The sequence below is a fragment of the Echinops telfairi genome, unplaced genomic scaffold, assembly GCF_000313985.2.
Source record: "Echinops telfairi isolate 266 unplaced genomic scaffold, ASM31398v2 ScPeMD7_4;HRSCAF=17, whole genome shotgun sequence".
Classification (NCBI taxonomy): domain Eukaryota; kingdom Metazoa; phylum Chordata; class Mammalia; order Afrosoricida; family Tenrecidae; genus Echinops; species Echinops telfairi.
The window spans coordinates 6,626,794-6,649,717 of record NW_022103900.1 but is presented as its reverse complement, the minus strand read 5'-3'; the positions used below and the strand labels follow the sequence as shown (position 1 = coordinate 6,649,717).

General features: G+C 43.0%; 1 protein-coding gene across 3 annotated transcripts in view; it reads left to right on the top strand.

Annotated features, from left to right (window-relative positions):
* The window catches only part of B3GALT1 (beta-1,3-galactosyltransferase 1), a 490,113-nt gene that overhangs the window by 440,118 nt on the left and 27,071 nt on the right, over nucleotides 1–22,924 (top strand). For 2 of the 3 annotated variants that reach the window (XM_045299055.1, XM_045299059.1), the window contains one exon: nucleotides 7,464–12,667. The exons of the other annotated variant lie outside the window; for it this stretch is intronic. In XM_045299055.1, coding sequence (XP_045154990.1) covers nucleotides 7,676–8,656 — 981 coding nt within the window. In that variant the 5' untranslated portion in view covers nucleotides 7,464–7,675 and the 3' untranslated portion in view covers nucleotides 8,657–12,667. Of the gene's footprint in view, nucleotides 1–7,463; nucleotides 12,668–22,924 lie in introns of those variants that run through there. 3 annotated transcript variants of the gene reach the window in all.

The following is a 22,924-nucleotide window of genomic DNA, read 5'->3' as shown; positions in this document are numbered from 1 at the left end:
AACCAAGGGAGACACACAAAAAAAGTCTAGCAATCTCCTTCTGAAGACCACCCAGGGAAAACTCTATGGGTCACAGTGTTCTGATGGGCAGCTTATCAAGGAGGTGGTGTGGAACCAGGCAGCACTTCATTTCATGGTGCAGGGAAGGCACCAAAAAGCCACTTAGCAAGTTAGCATTACTACAAGTGGAAAACCTGGATGTCCTGGCCCGTCGCCAACCTCACCATCCAACAGATATGAAATTGGCCTGTCAGCCTTGAGGACTTCCTGCTGCTGTTGTTAGGTGTCACTGACTCGGCTCCCACCCATAGCCACCCTGTGCACAACAGAACAAAACACTGCACAGCCCTGCGCCATTCCTCACAGCTGTTCCCATGCCTGAGCCCACTGATGCTGCCACTGTGTCAGTCCATCTCCTTGGCGGCCTTCCTCTTTTGTACCGCCCCTCCACTTTACCAAACATGATGTCCTTCTCCAGGGACTGGTCTCTCCTGAAAATGCCTCCCAAGTATGTCAGACTGAGTCTTGTCATCCTTGATTCTAAGGAGCACTCTGGCCTTGCTTCTTCCAACAAAGATCGGTTTGCCCTTTGACAGTCCATGGTACTTTCAGTATTCCTCTCCAGCACCACAATTCAATGACTGATCTGTGTTCCTTATTCAGTGCCCTACTTTCACGTGCGCGTGATGCAATGGAGTATACCATGGATTGGATCAGGTACACCTTACAACGTATAGTAACGTTCCTGCTCTGCACTACTTGAAAGAGGTCTTGTGCAGCAGATTTACCTAATGCACTATGTCTGTTGATCTCTTGATTGCTGCTTCTGTGAGAATTGATTGTGGATCGAAATATGACAAAATCCTTGGCAATTTCTACCTTTTCTCTATTGATCATAATTACCGATTGGTCCAGTTGTGAGGGTTTTGGTCTTCTTTACATTGAGGTGGAAACCCTGAGGTGAGCCTTCATACTGAAGGCTGCAGTGCTTGAACTTCGTCAGCAAGTTCTTCAAGTCTCTTCACGTTCAGCAAGCAAGGTTGTGTTGTCTGCGTACCACAGGGTGTTGGCAAGCCTTCCTCCAATCCTGGTGCCACACGTAATCTTCTTCATATAATCCAGCTGCTCTGATGGTTTGACCAAGTATGGTGAGAGGATACAACCTTGGTGCACACCTTTTCTGATTTTAAGCCATGCAGTATTTCCTTGTTCTGCTTGTACAAACTCCCTCGTGACCCAGGCACAAATTCTGCAGAAGCACAATGACATCTATCTGGAATTCCCCTTGTTCTCAAGGTTACCCATAGTGTGTCATGGTCCACACAGCCAAATACCTTGGCGTAGCCAATGAAACACAAGTACACCTCTTTCTGGTATCCTCTGCCTTGAGAGGGATCTGACAAGAGCAACGATAGCCCTTGTTCCAAGTTCTCTTCTGCATCCAGCCTGAACTTCTGGAAGTTCCCTGTCAATGTATTGCTCCAACTGTTGTTAAATAATCTTAAATAAGATGTTGCTTGCATGTGATATCGATGATATCATTCTATAGTTTGAGCATTCTGTTGGGGCACCTTCCTTTGGAATGGGCACAGATATAGATCTCTTACACTCAGTTGGCCAAGTAGCTGCTTTCCAAATTTCCTGGAATAAATGAGTGAGTGCTCCCAGTGCCTCTCCAGCTTACTGAAACATTTCAGCAGGCATTCTGTCAGCTTCCAGCAAGAGCCTTGTGTTTAGCTAATGCATTCAGTGCACCTTGAACTTCTTCCTTCAGCACCATCGGTTCTTGTTCATATGCTCCCTCTTGAAATGATGGAATATTGACTAGTTGTTTTTGGTGCAACGATTCAGTGTATTCTTTCCATCTTCTCCTGGTACTTCCCACATAATTTAGTATTTCGTCCATAGACTCTTTTAAGATGGCAACTTGAGGCTTGAATTTTTTCTTGGGTCCTTTCCATTTCAGAGAAGCTGAGCATGTTCTTCCCTTTTGGTTTTCTAATTCTAGGTCCTGCCACACTTCATTATAATATTTACCTCTGTCTTCTTGAGCTGCCCCTTGAATGTTTCTATTCAGAAGCTTGGTTCATCCTTGCTTCCATTTGCTTTAGCTGATCTACGATTAAGAGCAAGTTTCAGTCTCTTCTGATGTCCACTTTGATCTTTTCTTCCTTTCCTGTTTTGTTAGAGACCCTTTGCTTTCTTCATGAAGGATGGTCCTGGTGTCCCCCACAGCTCAGCAGATCCTCTGTCACTAGTGTTCAATGCATCAACTCTGTTCTTGAGATAGCCTCAACTCAGGTGGGATAGACTCACAGTCATATTTTGGTTCTTGTGGATTTATTTTATTTTCTTCAGCTTTATCCTGAACTTAAATATGAGCAACTAATGGCCCGTTCCACAGTTGGGCCCTGGTCTGGGTTGAGTTGCTAATATTGAGCTTCTCCATCATGTCTTCACACAGACACAGTCCATTTTATTTCTGTGTATTACATCTGGGAAATCCGTGTGGATAGTCACCTTTTGTATGGTTGGAAAAAGCATGAGTTTTGCAAAATTCTGCCATGTGATTTCCATCTTCATTTCTATCGCCACGTCCATATTTTCCAACTTCTGTTCCTTCCTCTTTGTTTCCAATTTTTGCATTCCAATCACCAATAACTATCAATGCATCCTGATTGCATGCTTGATCAATTTTCAACGGAAGTCTTTGGTAGATTTCTTCCTCACTAGCTTTTGTGGTTGGAGCACCCCTTTGAATACTAGTTGTGTTGATTGAATTTCCTTGAAGGGGGATAGAAGTAACCCTGTCTCAGACAGCATCATATTTCTGGACGGGTCTAGCTAGATCCTTTCTGGCAATGAATGCCATGCCGTTTCTCCTGATTGTGTGATTGTCAGCCCAGTAAATCATGACTTTCTGATCCAAAATGGCCAATACCCATCCATTTCAGCTCACTAATGATTAGTACATTGATCTTCATGGGTTCCATTTCATTTTAGACTCCTTCCAATTTTCCTAAATTTGTACATGGCACGTTCCAAGTTCGAATCATTAGAGGATGTTTGCAGCTGTTTCTCTACCTTGAGTCGTGCCCCACCAGCCAATGACGGTCCTGGAGGCGCTACCCCCACAGGCTAGACCCGACTTATGTCACTATGGTCAGACTAGTGGTGGACTTCCTGCTACACTGTCTTCTCTTTGCTTGGTTATAGTACTCTTTCATGCCCAGAGGCATAATAACTATTGAGCCACTTTAGAATCTAAGTTCTGTTGTAAATAATACGGCCACCAAGGGAGGATGCTTTACAGCAGGCCTGCGCTACCCTTGGCCACACCTCAGATTCTGTGCTAGTTCCTTTTCTCATTGCAAAAATTTGAATTGGTGATCATTTTTATTTAATATCAGCCAAAATGCTACACTGTGCCTCCATTCACCGATGATCCTCTCAGTGTGTGCGATTTCCTAGGAACCCCCGCCCCCTGCCGTGGAGGGGACCCTGGCTCAGAGAGGAGCCCCTGGAGAGCCGAGCAGATCTGCCGCTCAGGGTTTCCACAGCTGAAAGTCTTCGTCGGAGCAGTCTCATCTTCCTCCCACGCAATGGCTGGTGGATTGGAACTGCCGGCCTTGAGGTTAGCAGCCCAGCACTTACCCCACGATGCCACAAGCCTGAATACTATGTCTCAGCTTTTCAGTAGTTGCAGCTGCCCGCGGTATCTTCCAACTTTAATGTGTCCTTTGCATTAATCATTGCAAATCATCAATGATTAACACTCAAGCACATTGTAGGATTAGTGGCATAGAGTTTGTAGGGAACGCAAATGAACTAAAACAATTCCAAGCAGTGGACACACATCTGAGAAAAATAAATGTAACAAGCTACAGACCACTGGGCACTTAGCAGTCTGAGATGCTCTCTGCAGCCTGAACGAATCTTCATCCAAAGCTGTGCTTCTTGTCCTAACGGGCCTACAAATGCACTGGAGGCCCGCAGGTTGGGATATTGACCCAGCCACTCAGTAGCTGTCTGGCCTTAAACAAGCAACTTATTATCTCTGAGCTTCCACTCGCTCATCTGTACAATGGAGGAAAGAATGCCTCTCTTGAATTATCCTAGGAGCCATGTCATACTGTGGGCTAGTGGTTCAAGCCCACCAGTTGCTCTGAAAGAGAAAGATGAGGCTGTCTGCCTCTGTAAAGATTTACAGTCTCAAAGCCCTAAGGAGCAGTACGACTGGGTCGTACAAGGTCACTGACTCCGAATCAACTCCAGGGCAGGCATGAAGCTCCCCGATACATGCCTGAGAGCAGGGCACATAGTCAGACACTGTCTGGGGTCAAACACACATTTTCACATGAGAGCTGCAAGGGCCAGGCATTTGTGCTTATTTTCTGTTCGTAGAAGAATTCTCTTTCATCAAAATCAGTTTCTAAATACTTTAATAAGCCCCATTTATAAATAGCTTCACTTCATGTCTCCCCCTATTTCTTTTCAATTTCTTGCTCTTTTAGCTCTGCCTCAGCCTCCCAGGTGCCTTCACTGAGGCAGTCAGTACCTTAGCCCAGAAAAATCACACAGAAAGGTATCTGTTCACACGAATTCTCATTTCCCCTCCACTAAGGGAGAGGGAAGATCTTTTGCATGAAAAAAATGAATCGGTCCCGGAATCAGTGGGTTGGATTTGAGGAAGGCAAACTCCTCCGTCACAGCCTTTAGATGCACAGAGAGGGGAGCTCACCCCCTACTGAACTCCCATCTGACCCTGCCTCTCCTTCGCTCCTCATCCTCATCCCCTGTCCTCCTCCCTCCCTCACCAGGGGCCAGTGCTGGTGCCTGTCCTGCCCTCTCCTGTGAGGACTTTGCATATGCTGTTCCCTCTGCCTAGAATTCTCATCCCTGATCTAGATTATTTATTCTAGCCATTCTCTAAGATTCAGCTTGGATTGCCTTTTCTAAAATTTCCATGGAGCCCTCCCCATGGATACTGAATCATTTGAATCTGGCATGGGATAGAGATTCGGAATTCACATCGCAGTCTGTGTGAATGGCACTCTCAGGAGGGCTCTGTGTACAACCTGCACAACTGAACCCAGTCCTCCCATACTTGGTTCCCCACCCTGCTTCGCCTATTTCAGTGTTTCCCTGAAATCTGACCTCCTAGACTACACACTCACTGATGCAGGTGGATAAGCGCTCCTGTGTTTCTTGGACCTGGCACACGCCAGCCATTCATTAAATGTTTGATTAATCGATTGATGAACAAGTGAACTCAGAAACTAATGAATACATTCCTGAGTTAAATGAAGGTGTGCCTGTGGAGGTGGAGGCTGGTAAATGGTAACAACTCTAAAGACAATAAGAACGAGAACAGAATGTATGCAGACATTGTTCATTCCCAATCAGAAATGGGGTTTTCCAGAAGAAAACACAGGGCAGGCATCTCTTTGGCTTCTCCTTGGAAGCCCCTGACATCCTGTTAATAGGTAGCTCACAGTGTGCAAGAGGATAAAGGAAATGCGATGGTAAAGATAGGCTTATAAGAATCAGGGAATCAGCTCAAACAGTGAAGCACTTGATTACGAACCAAAAGGTCCCTGGTTCAAATTCACGTAGAGGTGGCTTGGGAGAAAGACCTAGCAATTTGTTTCTGGAAGAGTCACCACCACGGAAAAGCCGATGGAATGCAATTCTGCTCTGAAACCCATGGTGTCACCCTGAGTGAGACTCAACTTGACTGTCACTGGTTTGGAGCTGTGTGTCTGTTTATCTGAATCAGTCACTGGGCTAGGACAATGGTAGACAAAGTTTGGTTTCTAATACCAACTTGGGCTTCATTAGCTCCCTTTAGGATTTGAGACAGAGTCAATACAGGTGCATCTCAGATCTAGAACCACTTTTATAAACGCTGCACAATGAATGTCTCTCCCTTCCTTTTGCTTATTGTCGAAAGTTCCAAAACTCGCTCTACTTCACATCCTAATTTTATTAGCATCGGTGCACCGTTACAGCAGAAATTTCCTCCAGGAAGCCAAAGATACGAATTCTAGGTTTAGAACATACTTATTATGGGTTGGATGGAAGCCTGCTATGCCTAGAGTCCTGACTCTGAAAGCCATCCTAGTAACCATCTAGTTAGAACTGTAACCACACTGAGTTATTGCTGGTCTCATAAGGATCAGATTCACCGTTAGCTTTTGCCTTAGACGAGAGGAGGTGTATGGACTCTGCTGTTGCCCATCAGGCCTTTCCATTTCATTGTGACTATTGTGCTCAGAAGCCTGGTTGCAATCTGTAATCCCAGTTAAATTCTTTCAACACAGCCCAGCCATTTAGGAGCAGAGCCTTCTTCGAAGCCAACCTGTTTGAAATGGACATCCATTATGCGCTATCTCTGTCTTCCAGGGCTACTGCATTCTATTCTAACTAGGGAGGAAGAGATCATTTTTTAATATGAATGGGCATTATATCCTAGCCTATTTTTTTCAACTGGAATAATAGAAGCTGAAGTTCTAGAAAGGTTTAGGACAAGTTTTAAAATGTGTGCACCCATTCAAGTGTCCTGTTGTATCCTCAGTGAATTTGTGTGCCCCCCCCCACACACACACACACACATCCTCTTATTTCTTTTACTCTTGCTATACTTAGAGGCAACTGTAACTCAGTATTGTAAAAGGGCCAGGTAATTTCATCAAGGGGTGAAGCGTTAAAAACTCTGAAAAGCAATACAGCCCTCCCGTTTAGATGCTCTCCAGCATGCAGGCTGCCAGCTGTCAGAGAAGACGCTTGGGTGGCGGTTTCTATACAGGAGGTGGGAATATTCTCCATCGGAGGCTTCGCAGAAAACGGAGAAGCAGAAACGCAGAGCTGTGAGAGCCCAAGGCAGGGGAGACGGAGTAAAGGTTGAGTTACTTCTGAGTCAGAGCCACAAGGGACACGAGTCTTAGCTGAGCTTTCCCAGCCATGATTGACACATTTTTCAAATACAGGGATAGAGCAGGCAAAGAGATGTTCTGAATTGATTTTCTCATCAGTCAAGCAAACAGAAACCCAGACTCGGAAAATGAGGGCAAAGGAGGAGGCCGTTGTGAGGCTTTTCTGATGGACACGTTAAAGTGTCCGACAGTATGAAGCGAGAAGTTCTTCCACGGTGAGGATGACGTTCTACAAAGCATAGATCGGTGAGTACATCAAGTTCCTAAGGTTCACTTGACTTCACATTTACCTTGAGTGGAGAGTCTGCGTATCTGTCCCTTCGGATGTGATTATGTAGAAACCACGGCTAACGAGAAGAGAGGGAGAATGAGGTCGGTACGCCAGAAAGGCTGCCGTGCTGAAGGAAGTGACTGATATCCTTTATTTCTAGCAGCCTGATGGTTCTTACATTTTCGTTCTGTTTATTTCAAGACGTGAAAATGGCCAAATAAGCCTGAAAAACTGTGCTTCTTCTTCTTTTTTTCCAGAGTGCAGAGGACGATTTTTGAGGCATGGGAATAGAAGACCATAGATTGGATTTGAGGCTCCAGAGCGTAGATTGATATGAACAATCCCACACTCACACTTCTCTGCCGAACTGAAAGATCTCCTAGTAATATGCCGCCTTTGCAAGAACAAAAGAAGCTAGTACCAGAAAGGCATCCTATTCAATATCTGGAGTAGACGTGCTGTCAAGACAATGGCTTCCAAGGTCTCCTGTTTATATGTTTTGACAGTTGTGTGCTGGGCCAGCGCTCTTTGGTACTTGAGTGTAACTCGACCTACTTCATCCTACACTGGTTCCAAGCCATTCAGCCACCTAACTGTTGCCCGAAAAAACCTCACCTTTGGCAACATAAGAACTCGACCCATAAACCCACATTCATTTGACTTTCTTATCAACGAGCCCAACAAATGTGAGAAAAGCATTCCTTTCTTGGTTATCCTCATCAGCACTACCCACAAGGAGTTCGATGCCCGCCAGGCAATCCGAGAGACGTGGGGCGATGAGAACAACTTTAAAGGGATCAAGATCGCCACACTCTTCCTCTTGGGCAAGAACGCAGATCCTGTGTTAAATCAGATGGTAGAGCAGGAGAGCCAAATCTTCCATGATATTATCGTGGAGGATTTTATTGACTCCTACCATAATCTTACCCTCAAAACATTAATGGGGATGAGATGGGTGGCCACTTTTTGTTCAAAAGCCAAGTACGTCATGAAAACGGACAGTGACATTTTTGTAAACATGGATAACCTTATTTATAAACTACTGAAGCCCACCACCAAACCAAGGAGAAGATATTTTACTGGCTATGTCATCAATGGAGGGCCAATCCGGGACGTCCGTAGTAAGTGGTACATGCCCAGGGATTTGTACCCCGACAGTAACTACCCACCATTCTGTTCGGGGACTGGCTATATCTTTTCAGCTGATGTGGCTGAACTCATTTACAAGACCTCCCTCCACACACGGCTGCTTCACCTTGAAGACGTATATGTGGGACTGTGTCTTAGGAAGTTGGGCATACATCCTTTCCAGAACAGTGGCTTCAATCACTGGAAGATGGCCTATAGCTTGTGTAGGTATCGCCGAGTTATTACTGTGCATCAGATCTCTCCAGAAGAAATGCACAGAATCTGGAATGACATGTCAAGCAAGAAACATCTTCGATGTTAGGATTTTTACCAATGTAAATACACTTCTTTTCTTTTTTAAGAATTGGGGCCTAGGATGTTGGTATTTTACAAGTGTCACTGGAGGAAATGAACAAGAGAAGGGGTTTTGTAAAAAGTGCTTTTTTCCCACTCTTAGTACCTGTCTTTGATTACCAGTTTGCAAATGCTGGGCTCGACTCAGAAACAACACGAGGTACAAGGGCCAAGTATTCTCAGGGCCCCACAGGATTACCATTTTTCTCATAAGGCAAGTTTCAAGCAACTCTTAGGATTTACATAATCAGATGCTGAACTTCTCATCTTTTTTTTTTAATTTGGATCTGAGAAACTGAAACTTACAGTAGGGTCTTCGTATCATTTTTGCAAGAAATTTTTAAAAGGGAGAAAGTAAGGATTCTTTTTAAATGTGAGAATGATACACAGTCAGGAAGACACTCTGGATGTGATTGTTAATAGTGTGTGTTATTTTCGCATTTTACAGGTAGTGCCATGTAATATGTGCAGTATTAGCACTTCCACCAAGAAATAAACTTAGTATTGGTGGGAAGGCTGCAGTTAAATAGATGGAAATTTAAACTTGAGAATCAAATCTTCTTTATATTTGGGAGACAGCTCTGCTTGCTCATCCAAGAATTAAATGTAGTCAGCAGGTAGAATGTATATACAATGCTACTTAAGAAGGAAACGAGAGTTTGAGAGGGTTTTTGTTTGGGGGTTCGGGGGCTTTTTGTTATTGTTGTTTTGAGTCCTTTCAGAAAAACATCTCATGGTGCCTCCACAGAGACTCTGTCAAATATAATCTCACCTGCTTCTCTCCACACAGCATCGATCAGTGCATTTCACAGATTCCGGAACATACAGGTTCTTGTTTCCATGTGTAGAAAACAAGTGGGTAGGAAGCCAAAATAAGACGAGCTCATACTAAGAAAAAAATACAAAATTAGGTACGCATTATAATTCACATAAGCTTACCAATAGTGTCACATGTCCTCCTCAAATACATTTGCAAAGCAATAGAGAAAGTCATTAACACTTTTATGGCAAGGTTTGGCCCTATAGTTGATGGATATAAAACCCTTTGACATCTGAAATACCCAGGTACCTTTAGCAGCAAGGCTATCGTGAGGTGCTCTCGTCATCCTGTGATTGAGGTTCACGGGAAAGAGGGTGGAGAATCTTGGGGTCAGGTCCCATTCTTGCCTTTATACTTATTGGTCATGTGAGCAGGCATCTTAACATTGCTGTGCTTCAGTATGTTCAATCCTGAAGTGGGTGTAAGCAAACAAGCAAACAAAACTCACCTATCCCTCAGGTGCTAGGGGAGCAAATAGGATTTGCTAAATACTTTGAGATTCTTAGTTTAAAAGGTGCTACATAATGTGATGTGCCATGCATTATGCTATATGCTGAAGTGATTGCATAGCAACAACAATGGTTATCAGTGCACCGACTCCTCACTTATCTGACATTTCACACAGCTGTAGTGAAAAATCTACGAACCATTTCTCCCATTAACAGTGTTCAATGTACTTCTAGTAGTAACAAATGATGAGGTACAAGGTGAAAGTAACACTGTCCTTGATGACAGTGAAGATATTGTGTCAACCTGGCTGGCCCATAATTATCCATGTTTTGGCAGTTATGTAATAATGGTTTTGGCATTTAATTAATGATGAAATTTGGAAGTTACATAGTGATGAAATTTGACAGCTTGTAATTACGTAGTCATCCTCCATTTGTGATCTGATCTGATCTTCCACTTTTGTCTAACACCAATTTTCACTTAATGACCTGCTCTTGGGAACCAAATCATGTTGATAAGTGAGGAGTGGGTAGTAGCATGACTATAATATAAAATCTACCCAAATAACGATCAACTAGGACTCATTAATCAGTGTACTCGATCTTTTCAAAGCGTTGACTTTTCCTTGGATATAAATTAGGTATTGGGGAAAGCTTCATTTTCTAGGTCATTTTTTTCTGATTTCAATGAGTAAGTTATTCATCCTTGGGGAGGAGCTGCTGATTGAGGGAATATTTTAGCAACACTTGCTTTGCAAGATTCATATTACCAACTAGGTATTAGAAGGCATTTGACTTGCATCTGCTCTCAGAACTGTAAGGATAAACAGGGCTAGTCAGCAGAAGACAACACATTCCACAAATACATCAGTTCCCACGCCTTGTATCCATTTGTTTTCATTCAAAGAAAGCCTCACCACGAAGAGAGAGTAGACCTTCATTTTTTAACCTGACCCCCAGACACTCACAGAAAAATTCACAGAAAATATGTAGATGAGACCAATGAAAGGAACTCATGGTCTCTCACTTGAAAACATTACATCTCTCAACCCCAACCCAAAGAGCCCAATCATCAATAGAACGTTCCCTCTCTGGATACATCTTTATCTCAGGATCAGAGGGCTGCTGATTTTGATCCATTAGGTAACCACAATGCAAAAGGGAGCTACCCACCAGCCTCAACTGCCCTTGAGTTTTGATCATGGGAAAGTCCTGTGACTTTGTATATGGTTTACCTTTCAGCCTTGTGGCAGAGTCAAGCCTCTGTTGCATATTGACTCTTGTCTTGCTTCTGTACCATGCTCAGTCAGGTCACTTTTAGTATCAAAGCATTGTACACAATATGTGTGCATCTGTGAATTGTTTTACATGTGTGTGCACATGCATTTTGAATAGACCCCTAATCTTAAATAAGCGCATATGTCTTCCAGGATTATTTCCTGACTTCTTAAAGACTGTAGTGACAAATGTGACAAATATGTAAATATTCATCAGAGACCACATGTATATATTTTTAGGCATTTTTTTCTTTCTCCCCGGCTATATGTATAATTAGAACCTGCTTGCTGTGTATCATTTTCTTCTGCATGGAGTCTGGTGAAGCAAGGCCATTTGTCTGTGTTTCAATAGCCTTAAGCATGTTTGCCTTTGTTTTTTGAATGTTCAAAGAGATGTTTAAGTCCAATGATCAAGAAATAACTCTAATTTTCTACTTTTGTTAACTTTATGATAATTGTGTTTCAATTACGTGGATTTATCACTTCCATGCCATGAAATAACGTTGTGGACAGTATTCTACCAGACAACTTTGACAACTTTCTGACAGTCGCCCTCCTGTTTTGTTCATGACACACTGGATAACCATGGGTACCAATTATCAGTGTCTGGATACTCAGAGTTTCCTTTTTAACAGTTATCTTCAGAGGCCTAATTTGTGCAGCTTCGTGTCTTCTTCTATTGAAGCCAATGCCAATTTCAACACATAGTATCGTATTTTTAAATAAGCGGAATTTTCAGAAATGAAGAAAATAATTTTTGATTTGGATTAGATGCCGAAGAACAAAATCCCATCGTGTGATGTGAAACGGGGGAAATAAACTTCTCAGAGCAGCCAAGGAAGGAGGTTTTCAATTGAATCTCTTCTCTCAAAAGACAGTGGAATATTTGCATAAAGTGTCTGGGATTCATTTTCTATCTTTCCTAATCCGTGGGGTTAGTGGGGGAATTGATTATGTTATTTCTTCTGTAAAAGGTGGAGACAGTTTTTTATAAGCAAAAAAGTAACTTGTGAATGAAAGCAGTAATTGACTAGAAATGCTTGTTGATGATCATTGACATTTAGGTATACCCTTATATATGAATGACTGTATTTATGTATTTATTTGTCAAAACTGTACATACTGTTTCACCAAAAGTAACTGTCTGTACAAGTGCACTCTCCAGGTTTGTAGTACTCGTTAGGGTTTCATGGGTTGCCAAGTAAGCTGCTCACCAGAATACTATTTTTTGTATCAATGTCATAAAACGGAAAAATGACAAATAGATGCCGAGTATGTCTTTACAATTCAGTTTCTTCACCTTCCTCTTGAAATACCAAGTGTTGATTGACAGCACGATGCTCATGTATAGGCCCATCTGTCATGAGGAAGATGATGGCTCCGTAAAGCTGATTTTTTAAACTATCAGGACAAATAAACAAAAGGAGAACATATTTTCCATTGTTTTGGGTTTTGTGACTCTTTTCTAAGAATATCTTGGCTAAGAAATGAGCAATAAAATGAACAGATGCCCTGCTGTTTATCATTAACCGTCTCACCTCCTCCATGTAGATAATAGTTCAAGCTCCTCAGAACTGGCCAGCAAGAGCACCAAACAGCGTAGCCTCCCATTTAGAGACGACTTGGTCTAGTGGACCATGGACTACACCGAGATTTTGGCAATGCAGATATCTTGCTTGCCCGCTGCAGCTTCGGGTGTTTTAACCTAGCCCCTGGGTTAGATTCAAGGAGCGCGTGCAGCGTCTGTGGGTGGGCATTGGCCTGCTAACTGCAAAGTTGGCAATTCAAATCCACCAACTACTGAGTGGGACTAAGATGAGGTTATCTGCTCCCATGAAGATCACAGCCCACCACACACCCTGTCAGGTTGCTGTGAATCAGAATCAGCTCGACGGACAGTGCGACGAAAACAGCGTCTTCCTTGAAACACTTGTCTGCAGCCATCCGCGGGTGGAAGAGGCATGTTTAACCACAGGGGCTTTGGCAACAGCCCATGCACATATGAACAGGAACCCTTGTGACGTTGCCTTTTACTTGGCCCCTAATGTCTCTCAGGTGAGCTAACACACATGAATAAGCCCTGAATCTATCAAATACAGGTTTGCATTCAACATGACTGTGTGAAAGGTTCAACAGCAAGGGCAGGGTTCTAAAGGGACAATCAATCCCCTATCAGAGGCTTCAGCGCCATCTGGGGCTTTACTAGAAATGCCCGTTCAGGAGGTGCAATCTACTGTTTGAAACATTGTGAATTAGGTGAGGGCTTGCTGAACAGAGCATCCGTTGTACATTCAACAACACATAGACTTTTTGTTTCAACTCCTGCATTGCAATCCCCTCCATGGGCCACCCCTTATCCCACTTCCTTCCGGTCTCTGCTTGCCAGCCCTCCTTCTTTCCGAGCCCCCTGTACTATCAGGGTGCCATATACTTAACAAGCCCTCTTGAGGCTTTCGTCTTCCATAAAGAGTTACAGGCTCAGAAACCCACGGCGCCGGTTCTTCTCTGCCCCAGAGGAACAGGTTCGATGGCAGCGAGTTTGGTTTGGTGTGAAGCTAGTGGTCCGTGAGCACTAAAGTGTGGAAACACTGATCTCAAGCAGGAATGGGCAAACTACAGTTTGAGAATTTCATCCAATCCACCTCCTCTAAGCTCAGAATTGTTTTCCTAATGAACTTTGGCCATGGTTTGTTGACAAAGTACCTTAATAGTAAACGGCAACTAAGTAAACTGTCATATTCTCCCTCAGTCCAGTGTCACTTTTCTCATTCGTCCACCTGCATTGCAAATGCAACCCAGAATGACAAATGGGCATTATTTTATTTTCTCTTCAGTTCTATCTATTAAGAAGACTGGTGGAAATTTGTTTCATTTTGTTGTTGTTGTGTAGGACTTTTCTGTGGCTTCCATTTTGTGTTTCCATCTGCAAAGTCTACAATGCTTATTATCTGGTCCTTTGCAGCAAAAGGGTACTGGCCTCTGACCTCCAGAAAGCGACAGACCCCGTAGGTGCTACATGCAGATTTCTCCAGTTTTAAATGGATTGCACCGAGGAAGCAGCCAGGGGAAAGACAATGCAGTCCTGATCATGAATTGCGTTAAAAGCCGACAGCTGCATATATTTTAAAAATATTTCCTTTTTCTCTCTCAGAGTGATTTTTAAAAATTATAAAAGCATGATTCTAATTGTAACAATTATCCACAGCTTAATTAATATATTGCTTAAAGATGTTGGGTATTAGACCTAAGAGGGTGGGTTTCATATAGCTTGATTATCATAATTACAAGCATTTTATTTTCTCATTTACTTAATTGATTGTCATAGATTTCCACATGAATTCATGCGACTGGAAGAGAAGAGAATTTATTTTTGAAAGAGAGAGGAGGAGGAAAAAAACCAAACACAAAAACAGTGCTATTTAAAAGAGCAATGTGTCCCAGAATATAATCCATGTGAGCATGAAAAATTGCCCTTGATAGTATCTCCTTACCTCTATGCGGGTTAAACTGGGCATTTTCGTGCAATGAAAAAGTGTTATTGATTCAACCGCATCTATAATAACACCAGCTCCACTGTCTCTTCCGTCAGAGGTGTCGTGCACTGGAGAACATTTTTCCACCCAGTTCTCCTTGTAGAATCGATTCGTTTGGGACAGTATGTCAACTACTGGTTATGCCTCTTGCAATGACCTCAGTCCTCCCCTGGAGGGAACACGGCGTAAGAGGTGATTTATTCTCACTATGAGGTTTAGTCCAGAGGGTTTACTCAGCAGCGGCTGCCCTAGACAGCAGGTCGGGCAGAGTTGCGTGTGGAGGTTATGAGACGAAGACAATTTTTCAAGCGGACCAGGATAGCGACTGCGCGTGCGGGAAGGGGGGAGGAGGGGAGACCATCAGAGGCTTTCTTCCTTTGCCAAGCCCTTCCTTTGCCATGCCCATTCTTCGGTGGGGGGGGGGGCAGGCGGGAGGGGGGAGCTTGTTGAATAGTAACAACCACCCATGAGGTATTGCAGCTATGACATCCATTTGGAAAATAGAGAAACCGAAGCAGCAGAGACCTGCTTAATTGACAGCATAAGCCTGGCCCCTCTGGTTCTAAAGGTCATGCTCTTAACCAACGTAGCATGCTGCTTCCCACACATAAGGACATGTATGCCCACCACTCACACCCCCACCCCCCAAGCTCTAGCCTTTTGGAAACCAGTGTAGCTAATTTAATTTGTTGCTGTTGGCTTTCACTGAAATGCATCTTCCCCTTTTTAGTGGCGACAATTCATTGAGGCATACTTCTAAATGTATCCTTATCAATGTACAATTTGACAAATGCCTAACAGTTGGCAACCACCTCCATCATCTAAAGGTGTTCCATCACCCGCCCGATCCCTCAGCCCCCTGTGCGAGCAGCCTCTTTCCCCACGCCTCTGGCCATTGGTGACCTCTGTGCAGGTCTTTATTTGACATAAGATACTTCTGTTATTCAACAGCCATGCCACCATACAAGAAGGCTTTAAAATCTTCATGCAAATGCAGCATCGGCCCCCTTCACCAAAGGTTAAAAAAGAAAAAAGCTTATGAAAAATGGTGTTAAAAGATGAGAATTTTTCCCTCTGATAATGTACATATCGAGACATGGCTCTGAGCACCCTCACAGTGGCAACTTCATAAAAAGTCAAGGAAGAATCTGAAAGAGAACTAGAAAAAGAAAATAAGCAGGAGGAAAGTACAGGTGAAATATTTGGAAATTTTCCAATAAAGCGCCATTGATTTGCAAAAAGGCCAAGTTCCATGACTATTCATCAGAAGGTGGAAGTAGAAATCTGTAACTTCACTCACTTAGAGTCTAGCCCAGCTCACAAGAACCTTTAATAGACCCTCTCTCCTTCGAGCTCACACACACATGTTGATGTAGAGAGAGCAATCTATAAGTTCAAGTATACTTTTTTCCCTTCGTGGAAGCAAAGGGTCCTCTGGAGAGGCATCCATCAGCAGCTAGCTCATTAAAGAAGCAATCCCTCTCCGCACTCCAGGATTTGTCTCCACACCTGTCTCCAACCCAATCAGACATCCTTCTTCGTTGTCTCCCTGTGCTTCCTCTCCACTGGCCTCCTCCACATATACCAGGTCACATTTCTGTTAGGAAGAGATAACTTCACAACCACAAACTTCAAAACAGATCAATAGAAGCATCTGAACTCACTTGGAAAGTGTTTCACTTGCCACAATAGGCTCCTCAGCCCTAGTGGGAGTCAAAGCCATGGGCGGCGGGATAAGACGCTAAGGGAAAAGAAGGGACAGGACGAGGGACCTGGATTCTTTGTGCTCAGTTTGCAACGTGCACAGCAATTGCCTAGGCATCTTATTTAAATGCAGATTCTGGTTTATTAGTGCTGAGGTGCAACCCAAGTTTTCTTCATCAAAGCACCCAGCAATGCCAATGCGGCTGGTACACAGACTGCCCTTTGAGTACAAGACTGTAGTCTTCAAACTAGATTCTAGACCAGAGAACTAAAATTTAGTCAGGATCTAGTATGGGTTGTACTTTGGGACTCTTGACCATATTGCTCCCTGTTACTGTTGTTATCGTTAGGTGCCTTCAAATCATTCTAAGTCAAAGTGACCTGCTATGGACAGCAGAAGGGAACACTGTCTGGTCCTGTGTTATCCTCACAACGGTCATGTAAAAGCCCCTTGTGAAGCGTGCCGCGGTCTTCCTCTTTTTTGTTGGCCCTCTGCTTTACCAGGCTTGATGTCCTTTCCAGGGACTGGTCCCTCCTAATATCGTATTCAAAGTAGGTTAGATGAAATCTCACCCTCCTCACTTCTAAGGAGCCCTCTGGCTGTCCTTCCATTACAGTTTTGTCTGCTCTTCTAACCATCCATGGTACTTTAAATAGTCTTGGCTGGCACCATAATGCCAGCGCAACATTTCTCTGATTGCCCTTTTTCATTGTCCAACCGTTCACATGCTTCTAAATCAACACAAAAACTTGTTGGAACGTATTAAGGATTCAGATGGAGATTTGAGTCTCCAGAACATCTTACGTTAGACACTTATTATTTTGTATGTCCTCTATAGAGCTTTCTCTAAGAACTTAAGGAGACCTGGTGGTGCCATGGTAAATCATTCATCTGCTAGCCCAACGGTCGGCACTTTAAATTCACCCAACAGCTTGGCAGAAGAAAGGCCCGGTGCTCTACTCCCATGAAAATGACAAGCTAGAAAACCCCATCAGGAGGTTCTGCTCTGTCCCAGGAGCCGGCTCCGAGTTGCAATTGAGTCCACAACTAGGGCCCAGAGGAAGCACCCAGGCCCAAACCACAAAGACACCACATTCTCATCCTCCGGCTAAGTGCCTGAAACAGGGTTCAGGTTAAAACCAAGTTAAAGTTCATTATTTGAGTCAAAGTTAAAGTAGGACCTGATGCTCACCTTCCCAATAATCACCAACCGATTACAAAGTCAAGGAGTGGGCATGGCATGTAATGCAGAAATTATATGGAGAACGGTGCGAGGCTGCCGGCAGGTCGGTTGCAAGAGCAGGAGAGCACAGAGGCAGAAGTGACGCAGGGATTGAGGCGCATAATGACCCCAGACATACACCACTTTGGCCCAGCCATTTTCCTAGACTCTGACCATTCAGATAAAAACAAAAACAAACCTGAATGCTATCGAGTCAATTCTGACTCAGGGTGACCTTATAGGACAGGGTATAACTGCTTCTGTGGGATTCCAAGCCTGCCACACTTCACCGCATTGGAAAACCTCATCTTTTCCCCACGAACTGCTGGTTTCAAACTGCTAACCTCATTGTTAGTAGGCCAGCCATCATCACTACACCACCAGGGCTCCACGATATCATTCAGCTAGTAATGCCCTAGTGGGGAAGAATAATAATTAGGGTGAGAGAAGCTAAGCATCAGAAACTAGGTAATCTCTCAAAAAATGTAATGTAGTAATTATTATTGGTATTGTATTTAGAGTTGAGGAGCCTTGGTGGTATTAGAGGAGGAACCTTGGTTAGGAGTTGAGCTGCAATCCATATAGTCAGCAGTTCAAGACCAGCAGCAGCTCCATGGGAAAGGGACTACTCCTGTAAACTATGAGTCAGCATTGACTTGATGGCATTAGTTTAGGGTTGAGAAATCGAAGATCCAGTGAAATTAAGTGACTTTCCAATACCTTATAATTAATCAATGGAAAGATGGTATTCAAACTCCAAGTCTTCTTATTGGAGTCCAGTGTTGTTGCTTTTGATTATATCATGTGCGTTTCATTTTCATGCGTGTTTCTTAAAAACAAAGTTGGGGAAAATGCTGGCTTTAAAGGTTAGAATCAGCAATCCATCCAAAGGCCAAATGAATAAGTCAGTCCTTAAAATAACAAAGTCCAATAAGTCAGCAGAGAGAGAGCGAGAAAGTCCAGATATTCAGTGCAGGGTTTGTGCAAATAGCTGAGGCAACAGGGTCAGAGTCAGGGCAAGAGTGAGAGAAACAGGCTCAGAATGTCCACCACAAATACTTGACCATTCAATGGCAAAACAAAGAAAATCTGATCACGTTTTACCATTACAAGCAGGACCCTCAAGGGTAGGGTTGTACCGTGACTCTGGAATCTATAATAGCATGTATCAGATACAATCAATGACCATTGTTTCTTTCTATGACAACACACAGGGAAACAAACAAACAAAACACTGTTCTTTCTTTTTTTTTGAATGTCCAAGACAATTGTAAGGAGGAAAAGATGATTTGAAGATAACAAAGGAGGAGTTCGCTAAAGAAACAATGAGATAGTAAAGAGAAACAGAGCCAGGAGCAAAAAGAACAGGACAGCAAGACAGCACAAGTAGCAATCCAGGGTAAGGTGGAAGATTCGATGAGTCAGGCTGAGGCGACTAGAGAAACAAATCCAGTGACATATATATATATATATATATATCAGAAAGAGTTTTATATCAAGGCGCAATAGTGTATATCAGAAAGAGTTTTATATCAAGGCGCAATAGTGTATCAAGAAAACAGCCCTACCCAGTTCAACTTAATCCATAAGTCCAATAATTGTCCGTAAGTCCCCCGTCAGGCTCAAGTGGTCACATGCCACGACGCAGCATGCAGGAAGCTCACAGGCCAGTGGGTTCATGGTCCTGTGGATCCGAGGCAGGGGAACATGGCAGGGCTCCAGCAGCTCTCAGGATGAGCGGCACAGTCCCAATGGCAGGAAGGCAACAGCAGAGAGAGAGAGAGAGAGAGCAGTTCCCAGGTTCCTCCTTATAAGAAGGCCACACCCCCACAGACAGAATGAGGCTGTGACCTGATTAGCAGGTTGGATTCCACCCTACACTTTTTATACATCTTCAAGTTGGCATAACATTATCCAACTGCCACATTAGGGAAGAGATGTACCTATGTCTTTGCTTTTACTGGTGAGGAAATATAGAAGTAGTGACTTTCAATTATTTTCTCACCAAATCTCTTTAGTGCCACCCTCAGCTGTCGTTGAGCTGATGTGGACTTGGGGGAGGTCCCGGGAATCACCCCAGCACTGAGTACCACAGTGTTTTCAAGTCTGTGGCCTTCGGAAAGGAGATCCCCAGGCCTTGATGCTAGGTGCCTCTAGGTTAGGACCATCTAATTTTCAGTGAGTGTTGAACTCTTAGTCATTTTGGCCACCAGGGAATCCCTAGTAGCCAGAGAAGAAAATCAGGGTTCACAGGCTGGTAGCACAAGCTGCTCATGTCAGTTCACATGTCCTCGTCCAGCGTCTTGAAATTTACATGCTTATTTGCATACTGTGCTTGACTTTACTTTTATTATTTATTATTATTATTAGTTACTTCTTATGCCTATACCAGAAATAAAGCATTCTCCTATGTTAAATTCTTCCTGTAGGTGAGAGATTGAACCCCAGAAATTGGACTTGCTTAGATTTCCCTGGACATGGAATAAGTTATAAATTAAATCCCTAGCATTTAAATAGGGGAGGTGATTGCTAGATATATTTCCCCTCTACAACATCAGAAGGCAGCTCCAACCTAAAGCAATCTAGTTTTAAATGTCAAAATAATGAGATTCACAATAGGTTTCTGATAAACTATAAAATCAATTTCAGTTGAGAAACTTGTCACGTTGCTTTATTGCCCTTGGGTCAGTGACAGAATGTGGACAGAAATCCATGGAGACAGATTGATTCAGCCAGCTATTCATTCAATAAATGTCCCTTGGAGGCTGATTAGGAACCAGACACAATGTTGAGACCAGGGTTTTGAGCAGATTCATTCCACTTCAACCCTTAGGAATTTGCATTTGCATCCCAGCAATACTAAATCAGAATCCACATTGGTACATCATCTAAACATGCTCAGTGCTCCACGACATTTAAGTCACCCAAACTCAAGTGAGCCAGACTCATCATGACTGCAGTGAACTTGAACCTCAGCGTCTCCTCAGTAGATATACAGGTAGCACTTGCCTCTCCCGTTGTTACTCTTTGAAGCAGTGTGTGGGAAAGGGAATGAATGGAGGGAGAGAAGTCTACCCAGACAAGTAGATCATCTTCATTCAATTACCATGTGTTCCTCATTAACTATAATGGCACTTCATTTTCAAACCAGTCAGACTTTAATTTTTAAACCACCTTCCAGAATATTTAAAAAGAAAAATTTTCCTTAATATCATTACTCTAATGATTATTAGAAAAATGATTATACAGAAAAATATTATTTTTCTGCATGTTCTTTTCTAATGATTTTCCTAATACCCATTAACATATCCATATTATTTTTCACAGTATCTAGAATCCTGTCTTTATCATTAAAGTCATAAACCATTTATGTGACAATGCACCGTTGGTGTATATTATTTTTAATGTCCACATTATTTTTCTGCTGAGGCACATAGTATGATTTAATCAAAATGCCTACTACTAACAGATATTTATAACAAAGTCTTTTGTAGTTCTAAGGAGACAGATAATCATAGTTTTAGGAAACAGTGTATTAAAATTATTTACTATTTTTCTGCCAGCAAAATAGAATTGCTACCTGTCAAATGACAGCGCCAATTTCCTTGACAATCCTTGAGTAGTAAAACACAGCCTCTGGTTCTACTCAGAGACCAGAGCCCATCCCTGGTGCTTTGGGAGTAGCCATTGGCCATACCCTCTGCTGTTTGGGGAAGCATTATTCAGCAAAGACTGGCCTTGAGCATCTTGAAGAAGCTTTCTCTTCTAGCAACACGGGCATCTTCAGGCCATCGCATCAATCTCAGTTTCCCTCTTAGGGACTGAGATGAATCTTTATTTCCAACAAAGAGGAATCAAATGTCTTTATTTGAGCAGGAACATTTACTTGATCCAGAAAGCTATCTTCTGCACTTTCCTCAAAGTCTATTATTATTCTATTCCCAGGAAAACTCACCATGGAAATGGTTAAGAAGGAGCCAGTTCACAGTACAAAAGCACCTCTTTGCTCGCAAAGCAGCACGCAATTTATCTTAAAATCATCGTAAGCTGGAGATGGCTGGGAACTAGCAGGCACACTCACTTGTAGGTTCAGAAAGAATTAAGTGATCAAAATGCTGTGCCATTCTTGCATGTTAGATAATTAGCCATCCTCTGCCTATATCTTTTATCAGCCAACAAAAACAGTGTAATTTTCCTTTCCCTAATTCCTATTTCTCATTTTGTTCTTCACCCTGAAGGGTGCACGCAGCCTCAGTTTTGTAGGAATACAAAATCAGGGGGGTGGGGGGAATGCTGGATGATGTCTTTTCTTTTCCTTACTAGGCTTCACACATACAGAGATGGGGAGGCAACCCAGGTATGCAACCCAAAGAGCCTCTGTGGGTGAGAGACATTGAAGAGAGTAAGCTAATGATTGAAAGGAGTCTTTAAGGTCATCTAACCTAGTGACTCAAATACTGTCCATTTGCCCATGCCAGCTAGCTACAAAAGGAAGGGGGTAGGGGTGGGGTGGCTGGAATCCTTACCTTTGGTGTTTTCTAAACATATTGATAACCATACCCTTCCCCTAGAATTTTAATTCAAAGAAGTTGGACAGGATGGTGTTTCTAGTGATTCTCCTGCTCAGTTAGGTTTGAAAACCAATAAAATGGTATGATTTTCTAAATGTGAACATGGAGGTCTGGAGAGGATGATAGCCAATGATTTATTGACAGACGTGGGATCAAAAATGCCCACATCACTTTCCTACACAGCTACCTACATGCTAAGTGTCTTCCAAATCAAGTTGAAGGTTCACCAAGGAAACTACTAATGAGATAAACGCTCCCTCATTTTGAGAAGCAGCCATGGTTTTCCCAAAGAAGACTCCCTGGTGACTAATTCTTTAGAGGTAGACTACCAGTTAACCTGCCTTCAAGATTTCCCAGTTCTTCCTATTACCTCAACACAGTCTTACCTGTAGCTGAAGAGGAACGTGGTCCGGGAAACATAAGCATCCACTTATCAAAGATGTATAAACAGGTCTCAGCACCTCATGCCGTTGAAGACCGTGCTAGGCCCTATGAAAATAGCAGAGGCAGCCAGACATGGTTTCTATCCAATGGAGCATATCGTTTAATAGAGTTTAAGGATAGTTAAATAGGCAGTGTGCAATTGAACAAGGTAAGTATTGTGATGAGTGCGTAACCAAAATTTTCAAATCTTCGTGCAATCAAAAAGTGTTCCTTTT